The sequence below is a fragment of the Falco peregrinus genome, chromosome 8 (genome assembly GCF_023634155.1).
Source record: "Falco peregrinus isolate bFalPer1 chromosome 8, bFalPer1.pri, whole genome shotgun sequence".
Lineage (NCBI taxonomy): Eukaryota > Metazoa > Chordata > Aves > Falconiformes > Falconidae > Falco > Falco peregrinus.
In genome coordinates, this window is record NC_073728.1 from 11,453,890 (window position 1) to 11,474,206 (window position 20,317).

At 41.9% G+C, this 20,317-nt stretch overlaps 1 protein-coding gene across 1 annotated transcript in view; it reads right to left on the reverse strand.

Annotated features, from left to right (window-relative positions):
• CPS1 (carbamoyl-phosphate synthase 1) overlaps window positions 1-20,317 on the reverse strand; it is a 100,010-nt gene that overhangs the window by 12,731 nt on the left and 66,962 nt on the right. Inside the window, exons 26-33 of the mRNA XM_005244438.3 lie at window positions 14,887-15,081; window positions 14,274-14,341; window positions 12,008-12,083; window positions 8,604-8,681; window positions 7,462-7,569; window positions 6,151-6,240; window positions 4,554-4,724; window positions 1,831-1,905 (exon numbers count right to left, since the gene is read on the reverse strand). Coding sequence (XP_005244495.2) covers window positions 1,831-1,905; window positions 4,554-4,724; window positions 6,151-6,240; window positions 7,462-7,569; window positions 8,604-8,681; window positions 12,008-12,083; window positions 14,274-14,341; window positions 14,887-15,081 — 861 coding nt within the window. The remainder of the gene's footprint in view (window positions 1-1,830; window positions 1,906-4,553; window positions 4,725-6,150; window positions 6,241-7,461; window positions 7,570-8,603; window positions 8,682-12,007; window positions 12,084-14,273; window positions 14,342-14,886; window positions 15,082-20,317) is intronic.

Here is a 20,317-nt window from a genome sequence, read left to right on the forward strand (position 1 = left end):
GACAACTAATAACTCAGCTTTTCTCTAAACACTCATCCTTGAGTGTTCAGTCTGTTCTTCAGCGTAAGTGGCTGAGGGGTTACGTATGTCCTGGGCTTTCTAGGGTGGCAGCCAGCTCCCTGCCAGGCACGCTCGGACCGGGGGTTTCCAGCCTGCAGGAGAGGTTTATCATTGTGGCGTGGTCAGAATAGCCACAGAACTCAAAGGGATCCCCCAGCACTGTGTCTTCTACTGTTGTGGGAACCACAGCTTCCACAAAATACATCTCTGCCAGATAGATGCAACAAATTCAAGCCCAAATCAAGCCATGTGTGTGAAAAATGTCTTTGAGGAATAATTGAGCATTTTACCCAAAGCAAGTTATTATCCTTACTTCACTCATAAGAAAGACTTTCATAACTGTCACATTTTATGGCATTTGTGAATATGGATCTTTCCAACTCATAAAAGTTAATAATCCCTCCTTTATGACCAAGGTAATCTCTAACTCCATATAAAGAGCAGAAAAATAATTCTTGCCCTTAGTTACATTTTTATTCCTTTTTTTCATTGGGGGGTGTTTGTGGGGGGTGGGTGTCTGTGTAATCAATTTTGTTCTGAAAATAAGGAAGTCACTTGGCTTTTTTCTGCCCATTAACTACACTGAAAGGAAATCTTCTGCAATATTGATTTCCCTCACATTATGAAGAGCAAAATAAAGTAATTCTGGAGAGATGTAGGAGACCTAAGGCTGTTCTTACCTTGTATCTGGGTATAGTGCTTTTTCATACTAAAATATAAGGCTTTCTTAATGAAAAAAGCTCATGTAGACATACCCAAGCTCATATCAAATGGAGCAGCCCAGGCTCTGCCACCTGCCTAGCTATGGTAGAACAGAGTTAGGCCAGTCTAATTACCTTCAGTATTTAATCACTTCCCAAGTGGGCTTTCTAGCCCAGAATAAGTTTATTGCTACCACAACTTTCCTAGAAGCAACAGAGCAAGCAAGTTTAAAGATGGTTTAGGTATATCTACAGAAGCTGTTGACAGCTCAGCAATAACTCTTAAACAAAACTCTTTGTTCTAGATGAATTAATATCCCTTCAAATGATGTTGACAGAAACCTGTACACCTTGAGGAGTGAGGGCTCCCGTCAGTGCTGAGCCTACAAAGGAAGAGAAACAGCTTTCTGCCTTTAGAGTGTGCCATGCATACACCACAGACATTTTGGAAGCACTTCACAGTAGAAAGAGTAGGTGAAGTAGCTCAGCTTCCCCCTCATCATACTGACAGTCCATACTACAGCCATCGCATTTTATTCACCCTTTCTTTCCTTTCACACCTTGGGACATGCCTCAATGTTACCTGGCAACAAGAAAAATATCACCACACATATTTGTTGCTTTCAAGAAACCAGCATGTTCCAAGACCAAACGCTCATGACCTGGAGACTCAATATTGCTATTCTGGTATGTGTCAAGTGGGGGGGGGTTGAAAGCTGTAAGCACTTGTCTGTCTAGAAGCAGGTGATTCATAAAACAGACTGACACATCAAGAACCTCCCAGAACCCAACAGCTCTCAGATAAACTCATTTCAGGCTGTCACACCAACCAGGTCCAACTCAGGGAGCTGACATGCAGGTAAAGAGGGACATCCAGTGGCTGAATAAACTGGGATTTCCAGGACAGTGTGTTTTTACAGCTAAAAAAGATGTTATAAATCTTCTGAAGAAGCTACAGATGCCATCACGATACAGGCAGTAACAAGATCAGTTTCAAAGATTCATGATGTTTAAAGTCAACTTGGTTTCAACAACAACAACAAAGAAAAAAGGCAAATCTAGAAGATACCTCCCCAGTAGAGGCCATTTCACATCGGAGAACAGGGTCAGCATCTCTCAGCCGGGACCAAGAAAACATTGGGGCCTGGTGAAAGAAAGAGGTAGGAGATAGTAAGAGAATGAAAATCTAATGCATAGTTTAAAAAACCAAACAAACCACAACAACCACAAAACCAAAACAAAAACAAAACAAAAGCCATCCAGCTACACTTGGAAGTGACAGAAAGAGACAGACATGAATGAATCAAAAAAAAGCACTGGTCAAGGCTGATAAACAAAGGACTACTTGGCAAGTGAGCTCCCCCAGCATCCTGATGATGGACTGGAACAAATAAACTTGTATCTCACCAGTAAATCATCCTTCTAACTCTTGCAGTTCTGCTCATATTCTGATGGCAGATTTCTAATCTGTGGTAGTCCACTATGACTATCATCTTTAGGACACATTTTAAAACAGAAAAGCTGTGAAGCATCTAATTCATGACACAAGGAGATACACTATCTGAGGGCCCTCTGTTTTTCTTAGAAAACTGTTCTCCAACAGAAATTTTTCACTCACAGGAATCAAACGATTCCACAAGAACACACTATGATTTTTGTATTTTCCCTCTCCCTCCCCAAAATACAGACCTGTATATTTTTTTTTAATCTTTTGATTGAAAATATTAAAATCCCTGATCATTATCATTATCTGAGGGCTTAGGTCACTACAGTCTGTGAGTTCTCTTGTCTAATTTGACCTTAAAAAAAAAAGAGAGAGAGAAAGAAACACTCTGTTAAAGAGCCAATGACTACATGTGGCTAACAGAGTAAATTTTCTACTAAGGAATAATTTTCTATAGGGCTTCTCTACACCTTGAACTACTAATGGCATTTGCATAAAGACACCATCATTGCTGATTAACCAAGAATCTAGCTTTACATTCAAAGACATAATTCTGTTCTTGGAAGTCTCTGAAGGTAACACTGCAGACAAGTCAGCTGCTGTTTCATGACACCTAACAATTATCAACTAAAATGTGACAGCAGAAATTCATTGCGAAAGGTTTCTTAAAAAAATATCATGTGTCTTCCAGACTTTTAGATCGGTTTTGCTTCTTCTACACATAAAGAAAAAAAATTTACAGTGGCCAACTCTACAGTCTCAAGCTGAAATATGGTAGTAAAGGTGGATTATTTTTTATGCATATATTGTCTTGAAAGGTAACAAGCAACAAAGCTTTCCTCCAGCTCCCTAACTTTTGTCTGCTGTGAGCATGAAAATGCATCAGCAGAAGCAGGCTGTGGTACTGCAAATAAATCCTATTTAAAACTTATTCAGTCATGCTTTATCCAGGATTTAATCTTGGCCAGGCCATGATACTTGCATCACACTGCAAGCAAACATGGCAAGAGAATATTCCAGTCACTAAGGCTAAAACAGTGGAACTTCAAATCCACAAAGGAGCAGCTATGTTGAGAAAGAAGAAAAGAGTTTCGTATTCTCTTTTTAGAGCATTTAAGAACTGCTGGAGAAACACAATCCCATTTCGACGCAAATGTTCCTATCATAAAAATGTGAGAGGACAGAAAATATGATGCATGAATAACAAGAACCAGATTTAACTGGAATATTTTTCAGTCTAGCCTTTCTAAAGATATTAGCAGATTTTTATATTTGACAAATCCACACAGAACACAACCAGTATAAAAGGCTTTGTAGCCAAGTTTTCAAGAATGTAGTTGGGTTTTCCGCTCTGTAGCCAGCATTCCTGGGAAAGAGAGAAAACTTGGTGGTTTAGCTAACAACAGAGTAGAAGACCCAGGTCTAAATAACTGAAATTAATAAAAATAAATAACACTCAGAAAAATATTCTTAGATTAGAATTTCAGATAATGCCTACCTGTAGCATCAAAACAAAATATGACGCTACTTCTAGACTGGCTGGCTTGACAATAAGCTGAGCTCGCTTGGGCCGCAGATTTGGCTTTTTATTTGTATTTTAATAGGTCTGAACATTTTATTAGTAGAAACATGTTAGGTGTTTTCTGTTTCCTCAGTTTTCACTTGATATGGAAGCTATTAAAGCTTGAACGTTTCTGTGTAAACAATTCTCATTATGCATTGTATTTTCTGCACTGCTGTTCTGGAGTTTTATGATTAGGAACTTAAATTATTTTTTTTTATTCCACTAAGCATTCAGAAATACCTACAGTACACTTTGCTATCTTGGGTGGTACATAAGCTTAGTAACTATGAAAAGTAAAATCTTGGCCCCGCTGAAATCAAAGGATCCAAGACTTTCACTCCCATTTTAACTGGTGGTGCATATAAAGGGGATTCCATGCATTCACAGCCCATGTCCTAAATCCTGAAAGTGAAATCTAGGGGGCACTCAGAACACAAAATTTGTACATGTCCACACATATACTAGATAGTATTATGAAATAGTCTGAACCTCAGTGTTCAATTCTGCAAATGCATATTTATTATGCTGCCCATAAACATGATTCAGAGTAGGTTAGACGAAATAAAAGAAGATTGATTTTATTAACAATCACTAGATAATTTTCCTTTGATTTTTCTCTGAAATTCCCAAGATACATTATCTTGACAGAAACTACAAAAGGTCAATTTGACCTTTGGCCAATGAGTAAATTATTCTCTCTGTACATTAAAGTACTAATTGCCTATTAATGTGTTAGGTGCTGGCTCTGTTGGGGGGGATTTTGGTGTTCTTTTGGAAACCATACCTTAATCCCAACATATCTGGATGGAATAATGGGATGTTCCAGTGTGGGGAGGCATGACTCATTAACCTCTTTTCCAATCATCACTTTTGTGGCCACATCGATGAAGTCCACACCCAGAGTCTTTGATACAAAAGGGAAGGAGCGTGAAGCTCGCAAGTTGCACTCTATCACCTGATGGGATTAAAAAGAAGTACCAGGGTCAGGGACTGTGCAGTGAAGAAATAGATTCATTCACATTTCTGGAAATCACTCCTTATTCCTCTTGGAAGAGACGCTCTTCAGATCACCAAATACAAGGCACAGAAATTGTGTTCAATATTACAAACAGCAAGGAGGGAGGGTAGTGGCCAGCTTGAGTTACAAGGAGCCTGATGTCCTGCAAATGAGTTTCATCTCTACCGTCTGAAAATTAGAACTGGGTGTTATCCAGAGTTCACTTTGGAAAACGTCTTGTACCATACCCTAAGTTAATGTGCAAGAGGCATGGAAACTTACACACAGGCATTAGGTACAACCTTTAGAAGCCCACCTTGTTCTTTTCCCATGGTAATGGCACTTCATGAATGACTGGGCTACCCTTACCAACTTTCCTCATCCACATGCAGAAGTCATTCAGTGACCCAAGCAAGAAAAAAGTGCTGCATCCTTCTGAGAAGTGCACCGTGGAGTTCATTAGCAACAGAGGAATTGCTGTAAGTAAGAATGAGGGGGGAGTGAAGGAGGGTGAAAATAGGTAAATTAAGACAGAATGGAAAAGGGGAATTTAGCCAGAAAAAAAGGCAAGCACAGCTGAGGGAAAGCAAGAAAGGAAAAACTCCATTCTGACCCTCTGTGGAGATGCTAAATAACGATGTGTGAAATATAAGAAAAGTGAAGAATGGTAAGTACATTTTCCTCAACTAATAGCCCAAACAGGATCTTTCACCAATAATGTATCTCTTCTATACCACACCGGGCTTTTCTTTCCATTCACTGCTTCCTCAGTCATACTCTGCTCACATTGCTCTGACCTTCTTCCATTAGCCACAGAAAGCCAGCCGCTACCCGTAAAGGGTCAGACATCTGCTGTACTTCTGTTACCCTTAGCTACTAAGACCACGCTATTTAGATAGCCACCTTAATGGCTTATATTAAAGGCTTAAACACTTAAATTGTCTTGCTTTCTTTCCAGTGCCTTGGAAGGCTTATTTTAATGATCAAAATAGCTAAAGATGAGAGAGGACATCTAACATCTAAAAGCAATGACATTCAGTTCATAGGATGAGGCACAGGTCCCAGTGCCGTCCATCATATTCAAAACTGAACATTTTGGGAAGGACAGCAGCCCACAGTGAAAGATAGCTAGTGCTGGCAGATAACGCAGCCAGACTCGCTTCACCCTCGGTGTGAAGGCAGGGAAGGACGCTCTCTCCCACACAGACAGGGAGAGCTGTGTGACTAGGGGTGGCACAGGTGAGCCTCACATCGTCAGACAATGCAGGTTAGAAACCCACAGCTGTTATTGCTACGGAGTTGCTATGGCAGGGAGTGCAGGAAACATGCACCTAACTATCCATAGCAGAGCCTGGTTTCCTTCAACAGTCACAAGAGCTCTTACCAGCACATTGTTGCCTTGCACCAAGAACTGAATGTTGAATGGACCAGAGATGGCAAAGGCATTTGCAATCTTTTTTGTAGCAGCTTTTACCTATAAAAATAAATAAAGTAAAAATGTGCGTATGTATAACAAATAAATAAATCCCACAAAACAGTGTCATGGTAATAAATCACCTCACATGTGGATTCCTTGAAATGTATCTCTCTGCCCTAGCATATTTTTTCTCTATACCTTCATTTTGGTATAATAGCATTATCTTTCAGAAGCAAACATGTTTAATTTGCCTGGTAACCTAGAGCTCAAAGAGCCATTTGAAGGCAGAAGTAAAAATCAGCTTCATCTGTGTGTGTGTGAGAAAGGAGGAGAAAGAGAGAGAATAAAAGCCTGCCCTGTCTGTAGCAATTCCTACACTGCATACTGGAGCCTTTATACCTTTCTTGGTTAAATAATAAATAATGATGTTTTGCCCTTTGAGATTAACTACTTCGCTTTACAAGTGTCCAAAAAGTATTTCACCGACATGCCTGTCCCATCACAAATCAGTGGGATGCATCTCACCAGATATACTCTGGAACAAATGGATAAAACACTATGGTCTGATTTTCTAGGTTTGTCAAGAAATCACATGCCATTTCAGTAAAACCATTTGAATGGCTCTGCTTCAGGAGATGACTATTTCATAAACAAGGCTTTCGACATTCTTGTAAACAGAGTTGTAGCACAGACCACTGCATTACAGCTCTTGCTAGCTTCCAAGCAGACCCTTAAAAGGATGACATCGTGAGGGATGGCACATTTTACTGAGAAAATGCATTTTAACAACTAACTCTATTACCAGTTTTATTCTCAAAAGTGGGAAAAGTCAAGGTTAGGTGAGGTTAATTCATCCTGATATCCTTTCTGGAAAAGCAGGCAGCTAGAAAGTCATACACCTGATCTGATCATTTAAGGATTGTGGAAGAAAAGAAAGCAGAAAGTGAACCATGGCATATATGTATGGATTAGGCAATCTTCTACTGCTATGGAAGCTGGTTCTAAACCAATGAAACAAAAAAAGTCCAATGGGCCTGAAAGTGTACACATCTACTACTTAAATCAATGGGATACAGTTCAGATGATCCTATGTACAGGACAGCCAATCACAGAGTGCACACTGACATCCTACACTTGCACATATCACACTGGCCTTTAAAAAAAAAAACATTGGTGATTTGGTTTCTCCATTGGTGACTGAGTTCTTCTAAGCAGAGGGGGAAAGCAGATTCAAACTCTTCCTTTCTTTTCTCTTTTCTTTGCTAGTGCAACACCTACCTTCTCCAAGGCTCCCTGGCTAATAGTCTGTGTGGGTAACATGAGGGTGGCATCTCCAGAGTGAACGCCTGCATCTTCCACATGCTCTGAAATAGCATGTGAAATAACCTGCACACAGTAACACCAGAGCAGTTAGTCACCTCACCCTCTCTCATGAACTGTTCCCCCATTTCCAGCCCAGCACAGTCTCCTGAACAGAGCTGTATCCAAACAAGGATACAGATGGGGGATGGGGGGGGGGGGCGGGGAAGTGAATTTCCCAAGGTTTTGGGGAGAATAGGACTGAGGCAGACACAAGGCATACAAACAAGAGGATCATGTTAGTGTCTTTCATACCATGGTTAAGCAAACTGCACACATGATAAAGCCTACCACAGTCTGGTCATCCTAAGGCTTTCTTCCTCTAACACACGTTCTGACAGAAGGTCAGAAGGTAAAAGCTAATTAGGCTTTAAACCAGCTCTTTAAGTTCTGTTTGCCATGAACACAAAAAAGTTGTCATTCCCCAATAGAAACAAGTACGAACTAACACAATTTTTATGCTTTCCCACACACACACAATCTTTTGTGGTGTTTTACTCATGAGGAAAAACAAGCAGAGGAAATTCAGGCCTAAGGTATCAAGTTGAATGAATTGCATCAGGGTGCACTACCTCAGTACCAAAAAAATTGATCTTGTCTGCTGGTTAAAAATGAAGACTGAAACCAGAATATGTCTGTTAAATGAAAAGTTTGTGATTTTTTTTTTTGTGAGAAGTCTTTGATTAGTAATGAATTGCAAGGTGAAGGTGTAACAACTTTGGTAATACCATAACACATGCTGATACAATTCTAATGAAAGTAATTTGTGAAGCCAGTAATCTGTAAATCCAGCAAAAATTATATTCTAAAGGATTCATTAACATGGTTAAGCAATGCTTAAAAAAATAAATATTTAGATGTATACAATAAGGCACGCTGAGCTTTTCAAGCATGATGTTTTTGAACCCAACATGAATTCATGTTTTCTTCTTTACTGTTCTCTGCACAAATCCATGGCTGTATAGCAAGTCGTTCAAACCACACATTTTTGCAAATCTCCAATCCTGAAAAACAAGTTTAATACAAAAAAAAAAAAAAAAAAAAAAAGGCAAATTTCTTACACTTCCTGCCTTGGCTACAGCATCCATTTCCACCTCACGGGCACCTTCAATAAATTTAGTGAGTACCACAGGATGATCCTGTCATCAAGATAAGATAAAAGAAGAAAGTTTTTATTTGAGAGTATTTGGGGACCATCCAAGTGCTCTGCTATTCATCACTGAAAAACCTTTGGAAGCAGAATCTCACAAGACCAATCTATTAATATTCTTATTTGCACAGATAAGTGACCTTTACAAAGACATAATGGGGTGAAACTTGGCATGATTTCCCCGAAGTCTCTGATACGTAAATTTGAGCCCTCCATGTCACCATGACAGGGAAATCTGTGGCAAAGCCACAAAGAGCTTTTAAGTGAGATCGCAGCAAAAAGATGACAGTGGGACATGTGCATGGATCCAGTGACCTCTGATCCTGTCTCCCAAAAACAGTCCGTACCTCCAAGATCTTCAATTCCTCCTCCCTCTGAGCCTCCCAGCCATCTCACTGGACATACTGCTTCACAAAGTAATTGATTCTTGGCATACTTAATGACTTTGTATAGTGGCCGTTTGCTGGTTTAGAGTCATATATTTTAGGCAACTGATCATTCCTTTCTCATTTCTCTGCTTGGTTTCCTAAGTGTCCCAAGAAGAGGTTGCCACCAATTATAGCTGGCCAGGAATGACCTGTCCTTGACTCTCAATTAGTTCCCTGGTATACATTGTTTTCCTTTCTCCTCTCCTGCCTATCTCTGGGATGCCAGCACACACTTCCTTCTCCTTTAGTGCTTTCTCCTTCCAGCTGCCGGCTCCAACAGACAGTTAAAAATCTAATCCACATTCTTTCTGGCCAGCTTTATGTCTCAACATTTTACTTGTCCCATCCACTATTAACTGCCTGTTATTTATTAGAGAATAAAATGGAATAAATGACAGTCAGTGCATGCTCACAAGGCTCCTCTTGAAAAAATATAAAGCGACTCCGAAAGTTACAAGACACAATTCCTTACATTTATCAGTGCAAGGGTAAATTCACAGGCAAGGACAATGCCACAGCCTACACTGTTTCATAAATTTAGTGGCTTGTGTCCTATAACTTTGTCTTGCTGCAGTTTTTCACCAGAAGATTTTATACGTGCACAGAACCTTGTTTACTCTAATCTGTCTCAACTCGCACGAGAAGTTTTGAACATTGTTGACAACATAAATGCCATAATGACACAACATCGTAACAGCAAACTAGTTGAACAACAGAACGACACTGGTCAGGCACTTTATCTGGAGCCATTCTTTTGGATGAAGCAGAACTAGGTAAGGCTTTGTAACCAGAAAACTAAAGCTTGTGTCCCACAAAGATGCTCACATTCATTGTATGCTCTGAACTAATACTGCTAGCTTCTGAGGAACCACTCACAGGCTACAAAGCCTTGGCAAGACTGAAAAAAAACCCTCCCTAACTTAAAAGCAGAATACAGTACTTTTGTTCAGGTTTGATTTTTGCTAGCTTAGCTTCATCTATGCTATAGGTTTTGTCAATATAAAATACCGGATGGAAGAAAGAAGTCTTCCTTCCTTCAGTAGTCTGACCACACTAGCAAAAAATTAGCATGTAAATTAGTCTAAGTCTCTGCAGGATCAGGGCCAGAGCACCCTGATCTGGTGCACTAAGAGAGGAAAAGACTCATGGTACACAACTGGTCACATTTGCAGCAAAAGTAAGTGCCTTGTTTGTGTACAGAATTGGACATCATAAGGATCCTACGGAAAACCCACTTTTTCCCCTAGGAATACATCATGTGTTGCCAAGACTCTACAACTTCAACTCCCAGCAGGACCTCCTGTACCAGAAACAAGACCTCTCAGCAACAAAGAGCAACACTGCCCAATTCGAGTCAATCAAGCTGTGACAAGTTAAGCTGACCAAGGAGCACTTTCCTGGGCTTCAGCCTCCTGTAGGGTACCCACTGCCATCACAAAGTCATCCAAAGTCATCCACCAGCATGCGAAAGTAACCTGTCCCACTGAATGTGGCTTAAAGATGCTGCCTGGTCTGCTTCTCTGAGTGTGTGGGGAAACACTAAGCAGAGTACTTAAAATAAAATACAGAGAGAAGCTAAGTGTTTTGGGAGGCCTAGCACTGCTGAGTCTGGTTTCTACCACAGGTTGCCTCTGTAGTCTTTTGAGAATTAGTTACGTAATTCTTTTTGATGGAACTAACAGTGGTACTCTCCTGCTTTCAAAAATGCCTTTGAAGTTGTTCAAAGATGATAATAAGTGGTCTGATTGCTTCCACACTAACCTATCCTTCACAATATTATTACTTTGTAAGACATCTCCCTTCCATTCCACCTTTTCTTCCTAAAATGCTAAACTTCCATCATTTGCCTCATATACCTGAAAACCACATGGTTTTGGTCTCGTTCAAGCTTTAACCACCTAAGAAATCCAAGTAAGCAGTAACGTGTCTGGCTTCCACAGCCAGTTGTGTTTTCAGAGAGCTCCTCTTTGACTTACTTATTTTTACCTCCAAGATCCCTGTGACTGTAGTGTTTATGGTGCTATAGTACTGTTCTGAATAGCGACCATTCAAAAAAAAAAAATAAACCAAATCCACCAGAAAAACAGGGGAAAAAAACCTCAGAAGAAAACAGACCAGAAGGTGAGTCCAAATTCAGAGACTGTTGAAAGGTTAGACTGTGAATTCTTTATGTTCTTTATTCAGCCTCGATCATTTAATTTTTTCTTCCTTCCATATTTTCATCTCTTCAGACATCCCTTGTACAATAACACTGACGGTAACAATAGAAGAAATTCAGGCGCTGAGTTGTTTTCTGTGTTCTGAAACATTCATATATTTGGGAAATTGCCCTACATTTCAACATACTAGACCAAATCCCTTTCTCTTTGCTAGAAAAAAAGACACTTAAAAACACCACCAAACTTAACTTTTGAAAAAAATTTAGAACAGAAATCAGAGCTTTAATCTTCTGCATTACATACTCTGCAGATCAATAATCTCACTGGATTAACAGTAAGCAGGCAGCAGTCCTGCTTTTGTGACAGAGGAAAATAGAACTCGATACATGGTTTGGAGAGTTACATGTCATAGAAAAACCATGCAATTTTTCCTGCATTTAAATGAGTAAATTAATTAAATAAATACATAAATGTAATTGCTAAGAGAGAAGATACCATGACAAAATTTTGAGTTCAAAGAAGCTGGGCAAAACAGGTCAGAAATGAGTGAAAGATGCTATCAGTTCTATGTTGGTCCAAACTCTAATTTCACTGGGTCCTCCCCAAACAAGGAAGGGAGAGAGTGAGCAAAACACAATGCAGAAACAAAGAGATGGAAAACACAGTAGCAGTGAAACAAATACAGCAAAAACAAGAAGAAAAAGCAGTAGCAGCACGAAGACTGGTACCTGAGAGACTCTGGTGGCTTCTGCTAAGAACTTCTTCATTTCCTCTTCACTGAAGACTACATTCATTGCAGCCCCACTGTGAGAATGGCAAAGAAAAGAAGACAGGTCAGCTTCCCTCTTGACTTCAAGGGAGACAGCACTGTTAGACACCACACCACAGACTAGCCAAGCAAGCTCCTGACTCCAGCCACTTGTTCGACTCTTGACTGAAAGAAAGGCAGATGGTACCTAATGCTTCCATTACACTTCCCAGGGAAGACGGGTGACCTCCAGAACCGTAACAAAGAATCAAATAAAGACCTGCGGTTATGTAGCGTTAGCACTGCTGCCAAATCCCCTTTCTGACCCAAGTCTTTAAAGCTCCCCCTAAGCCGGAGGAGATGGCTCGTCAGCCAGATGGCCCCACTGAGGACCCAGACCTTCACCATAAGGGCAGGTTAGCTGCCAGCCTAGGACAGAACAGATGCTTTGCTCACTTTAGCCCAATTGCTCATCAGTGACAGATGAAGCCAGGAATGCACAGGCCACTGGTGATGGTTGTGACAATGTAAATGCAGATGAAAATGAGCTGCTCCCTGGTCACTTCACTACGTTCCTCCCCTAAAGTCTTAGCCTATAAGGGAGAGGCACAGCAGATACAGATATTCTATCTGAAAACTACTTTGAAACTGAGCTGTCAGTAATACCAGAGAGAGGGATCTGGGAGAACGGAGGTTGAGAGTGATTCAGGTCCCTTTTAAGGACAAGCATCTTTTAAAAAGGATGTTACATTGATCACTTCTACTACTGATGCTCAGTGTGCCCTTTGCTTCAATGGGCAAGCTCACAGAGGCAGTGGGAAAAAGTGGAGAAAGGATCTATCCCACAAAATCAGTCACTTTAGCCTCAGATAAATAGACACAAGTACCTAGGTAATTATACTTATCCAACTACCTCTTCAGCTGATGTAAATCAATAGAGTTCAATTAAATCCATGGACCTATGTCAGTAGCACCACTGAGGATGTGAGCTGGTGCATCCAGTATGTAATTGGTGGGGAAACGCATTTAGTTTTCTAAGGCAACTGGCCGTATTTGTTCAAAGGACAAAGAAGTCTAGCTGCGGACTTGCTGCTGTTCTGCAAATAGAGGCCAGAGAGCATGCTGTGCTAGGGCTTTTTGCTTTCTGTTTCCTCAAGTTTTACATCCTCCAGTTTCATCTTTCTCCCTGAAGTCCCCCTAACCTGCACAAATACCCTTTAGCAAATACTTACACGGAAAGGGCCTATACTAAATTTAATATGGATGGAAACAACAGGCTAAAAGAAGTGTTCCCTAAAAATCTGGGGAATTACATCAGGAGCAGTTTCTAGCTTATCCTCCTGATCCAAGTGCTGTTTTTTAACTTTGCTTCTCAACCCCACTGCAAGCTTCAGAAACTGGATAGAAAAGTCATTCAGCAGTCTCTTCTAAAGGATATTTCCTTGAGGGCTGAACATACTTTTCTTCTTTTCAAATAAAATGTTTTGGGTTTTTTTCTCCCCTGAAAAGATATATTGTGCCTCATCATTTTGATATGTGTCTCTCTCTCATACGAAAAGCATCCTGTCTCTGATTTATTTTCACCAGCAAGCTGTCTCTCTCTGCCTAGTCATCCGGCTATGAAGAAACTCCTCGCAGAGTGATCATTCAGAACGTGTGAGTTTGCTGTGTGTACTCACTGGTGTAACTTCTTCAAAAATTCTAGCTGTTGGAAACGTGTGGCCCTGTACAATGTCTATTTGAAGAGAAGCAGCTGCCACAGTGCAGGAACATAAACCATGCCTGTAAGCAGAGAAGCTTAGCAAATAAGAAGCTGAATTCAAAAGATGCACTGTCATTTTCTGAAAACAGATGCCAACCCCAATAAATGGCTTCAGCATGTTTCCTTCTGTTTTTCCTGGTGGCAAACAATTTTCTGGCTTAATTGCACAGGTAGTAGTCTCACAAACCTTAAAGAATATCCCAGATGGTTTGTAGTTTTGGCCTTGAGATATGAAAAAGGTAATGCAGCTAAACAGAATTCTTATGATTATGTTCCACCTTTGATCTGTGCCTGATGGACATAAGGGATCCATTGGCTTCCTTTATTGGTTTGAGCAGTTGTCCCACCTGTTAAGATGGGCAGCTTTATGCCACATGCACCTAGCACAGCGTTTTCCACACGTCCCATGAAATTACTCTCCCTTGTCTCCAAGAGGTTTTTGCAGTTCATACCCACGACTCGAGCTCTGATGGCTGAGCCTTACCTCAGAACATAGGAAGGCCTCAGCAAACATGGGTAACTCACAGAGCCTGCAAATTCAACTGCATCTCTCTAAAGAAAGGGAGGAAAAACATGCTGTGAACAGGGAAATATTTTAAAGTCATACCAAAATTTCAGCTTTAACAGCATTTGCACTTCACTAGCCATTAGGACTATGGAGAGAAGTTGGGGACTACAGCCTGGGCTGAATGCAATACATGACTCCTTGGTTCCAGAGTTGCCATCTTCAGACCTTCCCTGTCCATAGAGCTTCACCAGGAAAGAAAGAGCAGTGGCAACACGTCACCTGCTAGAATAGTTTCCAAGGCCAGAAGGATAAACTAGGGTAGCCTGACAGTGATGCTAACTTCTGCTGGGCATATACCCCATGTTATGTAAAGGTGATTTAAAGCTACTTCCCTTCCATTTTCGATCCCACTCCTAGTGATCCTATAGCATCACTTTACAGGGATCAGAGTGTTCCTCAACATCAGCAGTAAAAAGCTGTCAAATCTTTTTGGAACCTTGAAATGTGTCACTAAGTTGGTCCCTCTGAGCAGATGCTCCCAACAACCAGTATCTACTTCATCATTTCCCAGATGCATATCCCAGCTTACCAGTGTACTGACTGCCTTCCAGGGAGCCTGAGCCACATGCAACTTATCCAGAACAGCTGAGAATATGGAGCGATCTTCTGCCTGGTTAATCTGCAGAGCATTTGTGCCAAGGATATTTACTCCACTCTGGTGCAGTGGCACTGCCAAGTTGTTGGGAATCTGCCCACCGACAGAAATAATGCAACCACTGCATCCCTGTTGGCAGACAGAAAGGAGCACAGTCATGTCCAGTTAGCTTAACGTTAAGGGCTGTTAAAACTAGGAATCCAGTATTTAGATTATATAATTTTTCAGGTTGCTACGAGCAAAGATAGATCATAATTGTGCTGATCTAGAGGCATCCAGGCTGCGCACTGTGATTATGTGTAGCCTCCCAAGCAATGATATCCTTATTGATGCCACTCAAAACCCACCAGTAACCTGAGGCTAAATTCCCCAGGAAACCAAAGAAATTTGCAGCATTCACATGCCTTTTGACATCAAGCCAAGATTTCATAAATTCTGCTAGAACCACAGACTGTTGCTTTGTTTGCATGTCATGTTTAGGTGCTTCTGCTTTCCCAGTGAGGATAAGCACTGAGCTGACACAGGCTCCCTTGCTTTGCAGAGGAAGGGCACTGTGCTATGAAAATGCGATGCCTCGCAGTGAAATTCAAAACTCTACTCGGCATGGTCAGGTCTCCCTCCCCTGTTCTCCTACACGTGTGAACACGGGACCACCACTTCAACTGAGCCCACTCCTGTCCTCTGCTGCAGCCTTTGGTAGCATGAACAAACAAGATGTTTCAATCCCCCTTTTCCCCAGTAAGGGAAAAGAAGACCCCTTTCTCAGTCTAGCTCTTCTGAGAAAACACCCTTTCCCATGCTCATGGTCAGAGACTTCCAGAGTAGCAGACATTCATGCAAATTCTTTTTTACTAGAGTTGCAAGGCAGTAACCTCCAGCAGAAAGGCAATGGGAAACAACTGGATTTTTTTTTCCTGCCAGCACTGTTATTTGCTAAGCAAATAACCTTTCCTAGCCTCAGAAGCCTATCTTCGAGGAGTGCCCACTGCTGACCCCTTGTTGGCCTCTACAAAGCAAAGCAGAGTCTTTGTTCAACAGAGCCAAATCTATCAGACAGCCTGTGATAGTCAATTACTCTGGATACACTTAGCCCTTTATTTTAATTCATCCTCATTATTCCTGACTAGCTCCTCATTTCTGGTAGTGCACAAAATAGTAACAAGTATTTCAGCCAAACTGTTATATATGCTCATTTCTTCACAGGCTATTTGCAAGCACTTCAATTCCAGACATGGATGAGGCAGGACAGGTGGCACAGCATCCCCCAGCCACAATGGCAAATTTCATGTCTTTCACTGGGCAACAACAACATTTTAAGTGAGGAAATAATAAATGGCAAATAACAAGAGACAGGTGAGCTTGCTTGCAAATACACATCCTTCTTCAGGTGCAAATATGGGCATTTTTTTTACATAAGAATGCCTAATGCTTTCAAGTACAATGTAGTCTGGTTTGAAAATTTTCAATAGTAAAAAAAGGCCTTAGAGGATCCACAACAATTATGAGGATATGAGTTACTTTTAGATTATGTAATAATTGAGGGTAATTAAATTAAGGGTACTTTACTTCCAAATTAAAGCTGGTGAAACTTTGCCCAAAGGAGAATCAGGCCCACAGTACAGCTGCAGTGAAGAGCTCTTTTGAAACAAATATGGTTTACACACTTTTACCCATCCCTAACAAACGAGAAACATAAATAAAGAGATCCACAGTTTGGATCTAACTTTTAGACTATCAATGTTCTTTTAATTAACAAGTGTGTTTTTCCTGAAGAAAGTTAGCCCCACTGGCCTTCTGGAAGAGGGACTTCTTAATGAGGGATTTAAAGGGATTTAGAGTGGACAATTTGTAAGCTGAGGGCAGGATGGGCTAGAAGTGACCGAGAAAAAACAGATGATAAATGCTACTGCAAACCCTGCTCAACAATAATATGGTTAATTTCCTACCATAATAAAAATCCACTAAAACGTATGACATTTAAGCAGCATTTATTATCCCAAGGTCTTCAAGATTATTATTTGCTGAACATGCTAATATACAGTTCAGGAGATAATTTTTTTTCCCTTTTCACCAGGCTCTTTAGGAAGAATAGGCAGGGAAGACACGGAGGGGGTGTCACTGTCTATGTCAGTGACCAGCTGGAGTGCAGGGAGCTCTGCCTGGGGAAGAAGGAGGAGCCGACCAAGAGCTTATGGGTCAGGATTAAAGGGAAGACAGGGACAGATGACATTACAGTGGGGGTCTGCTGCAGGCTGCCAAATCAGGAAGACCAAGTGGATGAGGCCCTTTATAGACAGGCAGAAGCAACCTTACATTCAGAAGCCCTGGTCCTCATGGGGGACTTCAACCATCCTGATATCTGTTGGAAGGAAAACACAACAGGGCACAAGCAATCCAGGAGGTTCCTGGAATGTGTTGAAAATAACTTCCTTCTCCAAGTGATAGGGGAAGCCGATGAGGAGAGGGGCTATGCTGGGCATTGTTTGCGCCAACAAGGAGGAGCTGGTGGTGAATGTGAAGCTCAAGGGCAGCCATGGCTGCAGTGACCATGAAAGTGTGGAGTTCAAGACCCTTAGATCAGTGAGGAGCATGCAGTAGCAAGAACACTACCCTGGACTTCAGGAGAGCTGACTTTGGCATCTTCAAGGATCTGCTTGATAGGGTACCATAGAATAAAACCCCAGAGGGAAGAGGCACCCAAGAAAGCTGGTTAATATTCAAGGATCGCCTCCTCCAAGCTCAGAAGCAATGTGTCCCAACACAGAGGAAGCAATGCATCCCAACAAAGAGGAAGTTGAGCAAAAACGCCAGGAGGCTCCTTGGATGAACAAGGGGCTCCTGGACAAACCCAAACACAAAAAGGAAGCCTACAGAGGGCAGAAGCAAGGACAGGCAGCCCAGGAGGAATACAGAAATTGCCTGAGCAGCCAGGAACTACGTTAGGAAAACAAAAGCCCTGATAAAGTTAAAGCTGGCCAAGGATGCGAAGGGCAACAAGAAAACCTACAGGTATCTCAGTGCTAAAAGGCAAGCTAGAAAAAAAGATGGGCACTTTCCAGAAGGAAACGGGAGACCTGACTACCTGGAACATGGAAGAGGCTGAGGTACTCAATGGCTTTTTTGCCTCAGTCTTCACCAAGTGCTCCAGCCGTACAGCCCAAGTCGCAGGAGGCAAAGGCAGGGACTGGGAGAATGAAGAACCACCTGCTGTAGGAGAAGATCAGGTCTGAGACCATCTAAGGAACCCGAAGGTGCATAAGTCAATGGGACCTGATGAGATGCATCCACAGGTCCTGAGAGAACTGGTGGATGAAGTGGCTAAGGCACCGTCCATCATATTTGAGAAGCTGTGGTAATCCAGTGAAGCTCCTGCTGACTAGAAAAGGCGAAATTTAACCCCCATTTTTAAAAAGGGAATAAGGAAGATGCAGACAACTACAGGCTGGCCAGTCTCACCTCTGTGCCTGGGAAGATCATCAAGCAGATCCTCCTGGAAGCTATGCTAAGGCACATGAAAATAAAGGGTATGATTGGTGACAGCCAGCCTGGTTTCACTAAGAGCAAATTGTGCCTGACTGATTTGGTGGCCCTCTACAATGAGGTTACAGTGTTGATGGATGAGGAAAGAACAACTGATGTCATCTATCTGGACTCGTGCAAAGCATCTGACATTGTCCCACATGACAACCTTGTTTCTAAACTGGAGAGACATGGATTTGATGGACAGACTACTCGGTGGGTAAGGAACTGCCTGGATGTTTGCAGTCAAAGAGTTGCATTCAATGGCTCAGTGTCCAGGTGGAGACCAGTTATGAGTGCCATTCCTCAGGGATCATTACTGGGACCAGTGCTGTTAAATATCTTTGTCAGTGACATGGACACTAGAATTGGGTGCACCCTCAGCAAGTTTGCTGGTGACACCAAGCTGTGTGGTGCAGTTGACATGCTGGAGGGAAGGGATGTCATCCAGAGGGACCTTGACAGGCTTGAAAGGTGGGCCCATGTGAACCTCATGAAGTTCAACAAGGCCAAGCGCAAGGTCCTGCACATGGGTCAGGGCAATCCCAAGCACAAATACAAGTTGGGCAGAGAATGGATTTTGAGCAGCCATGAGGAGAAAGATTTGGGGGTGCTGGTGCATGAGAAGCTCAACATGGCCAAGCAATGTGTGCTTGTAGCCCAGAAAGCCAACAAAATCCTGGGTTGCATCAAAAGAACCGTGGCCAGCCGGCCAAGGGAGGTGATTCTCCCCCTCTACTCCACCCTCATCAGACCCCACCTGGAGCACTGCGTTCAGCCCTGGGGCCCCCAACAGAAGAAGGACATGGACCTGTTGGAGCGGGTCCAGAGGAGGGCCAGGAAGATGCTCAGAGGGCTGGAGCACCTCTCCTATGAAGACAGGCTGAGACAGTTGGGGTTGTTCAGCGTGGAGAAGAGAAGGCTCCAGGGACACCTTGTCACGGCCTTCTGGTACCCAAAGGGGGCCTACAAGAAAGCTGGAGAGGGACTCTATACAAGGGCATGTAGTGACAGGACAAGAGGTAATGGTTTTAGACTGAAAGAGGTTAGGCTTAGATATAAGGAATAAATTCTTTACTGTGAGGGTGGCAAGACACTGGAATGGGTTGCCAAGTCCCTGGAATTGTTCAAGGCCAGGCTGGATAGAGCTTTGAGCAACCTGGTCTAGTGGAAGGCATACCTGCCCATGGTAGATGATTCTTAAGGTCCCTTCATGGCAGGGGGATTGGAACTAGATGTTTGTAAGGTGCCTTCTAACCCAAACCATCCTATGATTCTATGATAAATTGAGACTCAGCTGCTGCACACTTCTTCCTTTAAAATCCTGCTCTTAATTCCCAAAGCATACTCTTGCCCAAAGAGCAGCCCACTGACCTGCTAGTGAATAGGACTGCTCCACTGAGAAATGCGGGCAGACAGAAACGGACTCCACTGCCTATCACTTTGTCATCACCCATATTTTAATTCTAAAGAAAATTAATAACATCCTTCCATTACATATCTTTAAAAGATATGCTACAAAAAATCTAGTGAAAAAGCATAGAGAGAATTATTCCTCCCTTTATAACAAAAATCATTCCTTTTATTACTATCTTGCTTTTATGTCATTAGTAATAGAGTTGGGTTTTCTTTTTACCCGAGTTTGAAAACAAATTAGACCATTAAAATTGTACCTAAGAGCCTCCTTTAGTTTTATGAATTGGTTCAGAATGATCCTAGAAACGGAAGAAGAATCAGAAGAGGCCCTCAAGCAGATAGATATTAAAATAAAAAGGGAACATCTTCTCTGGAAACAAAAAGGCAATAAATCTGAGGGAAGGAATTTTACTTTTTTAAAAATTATTGT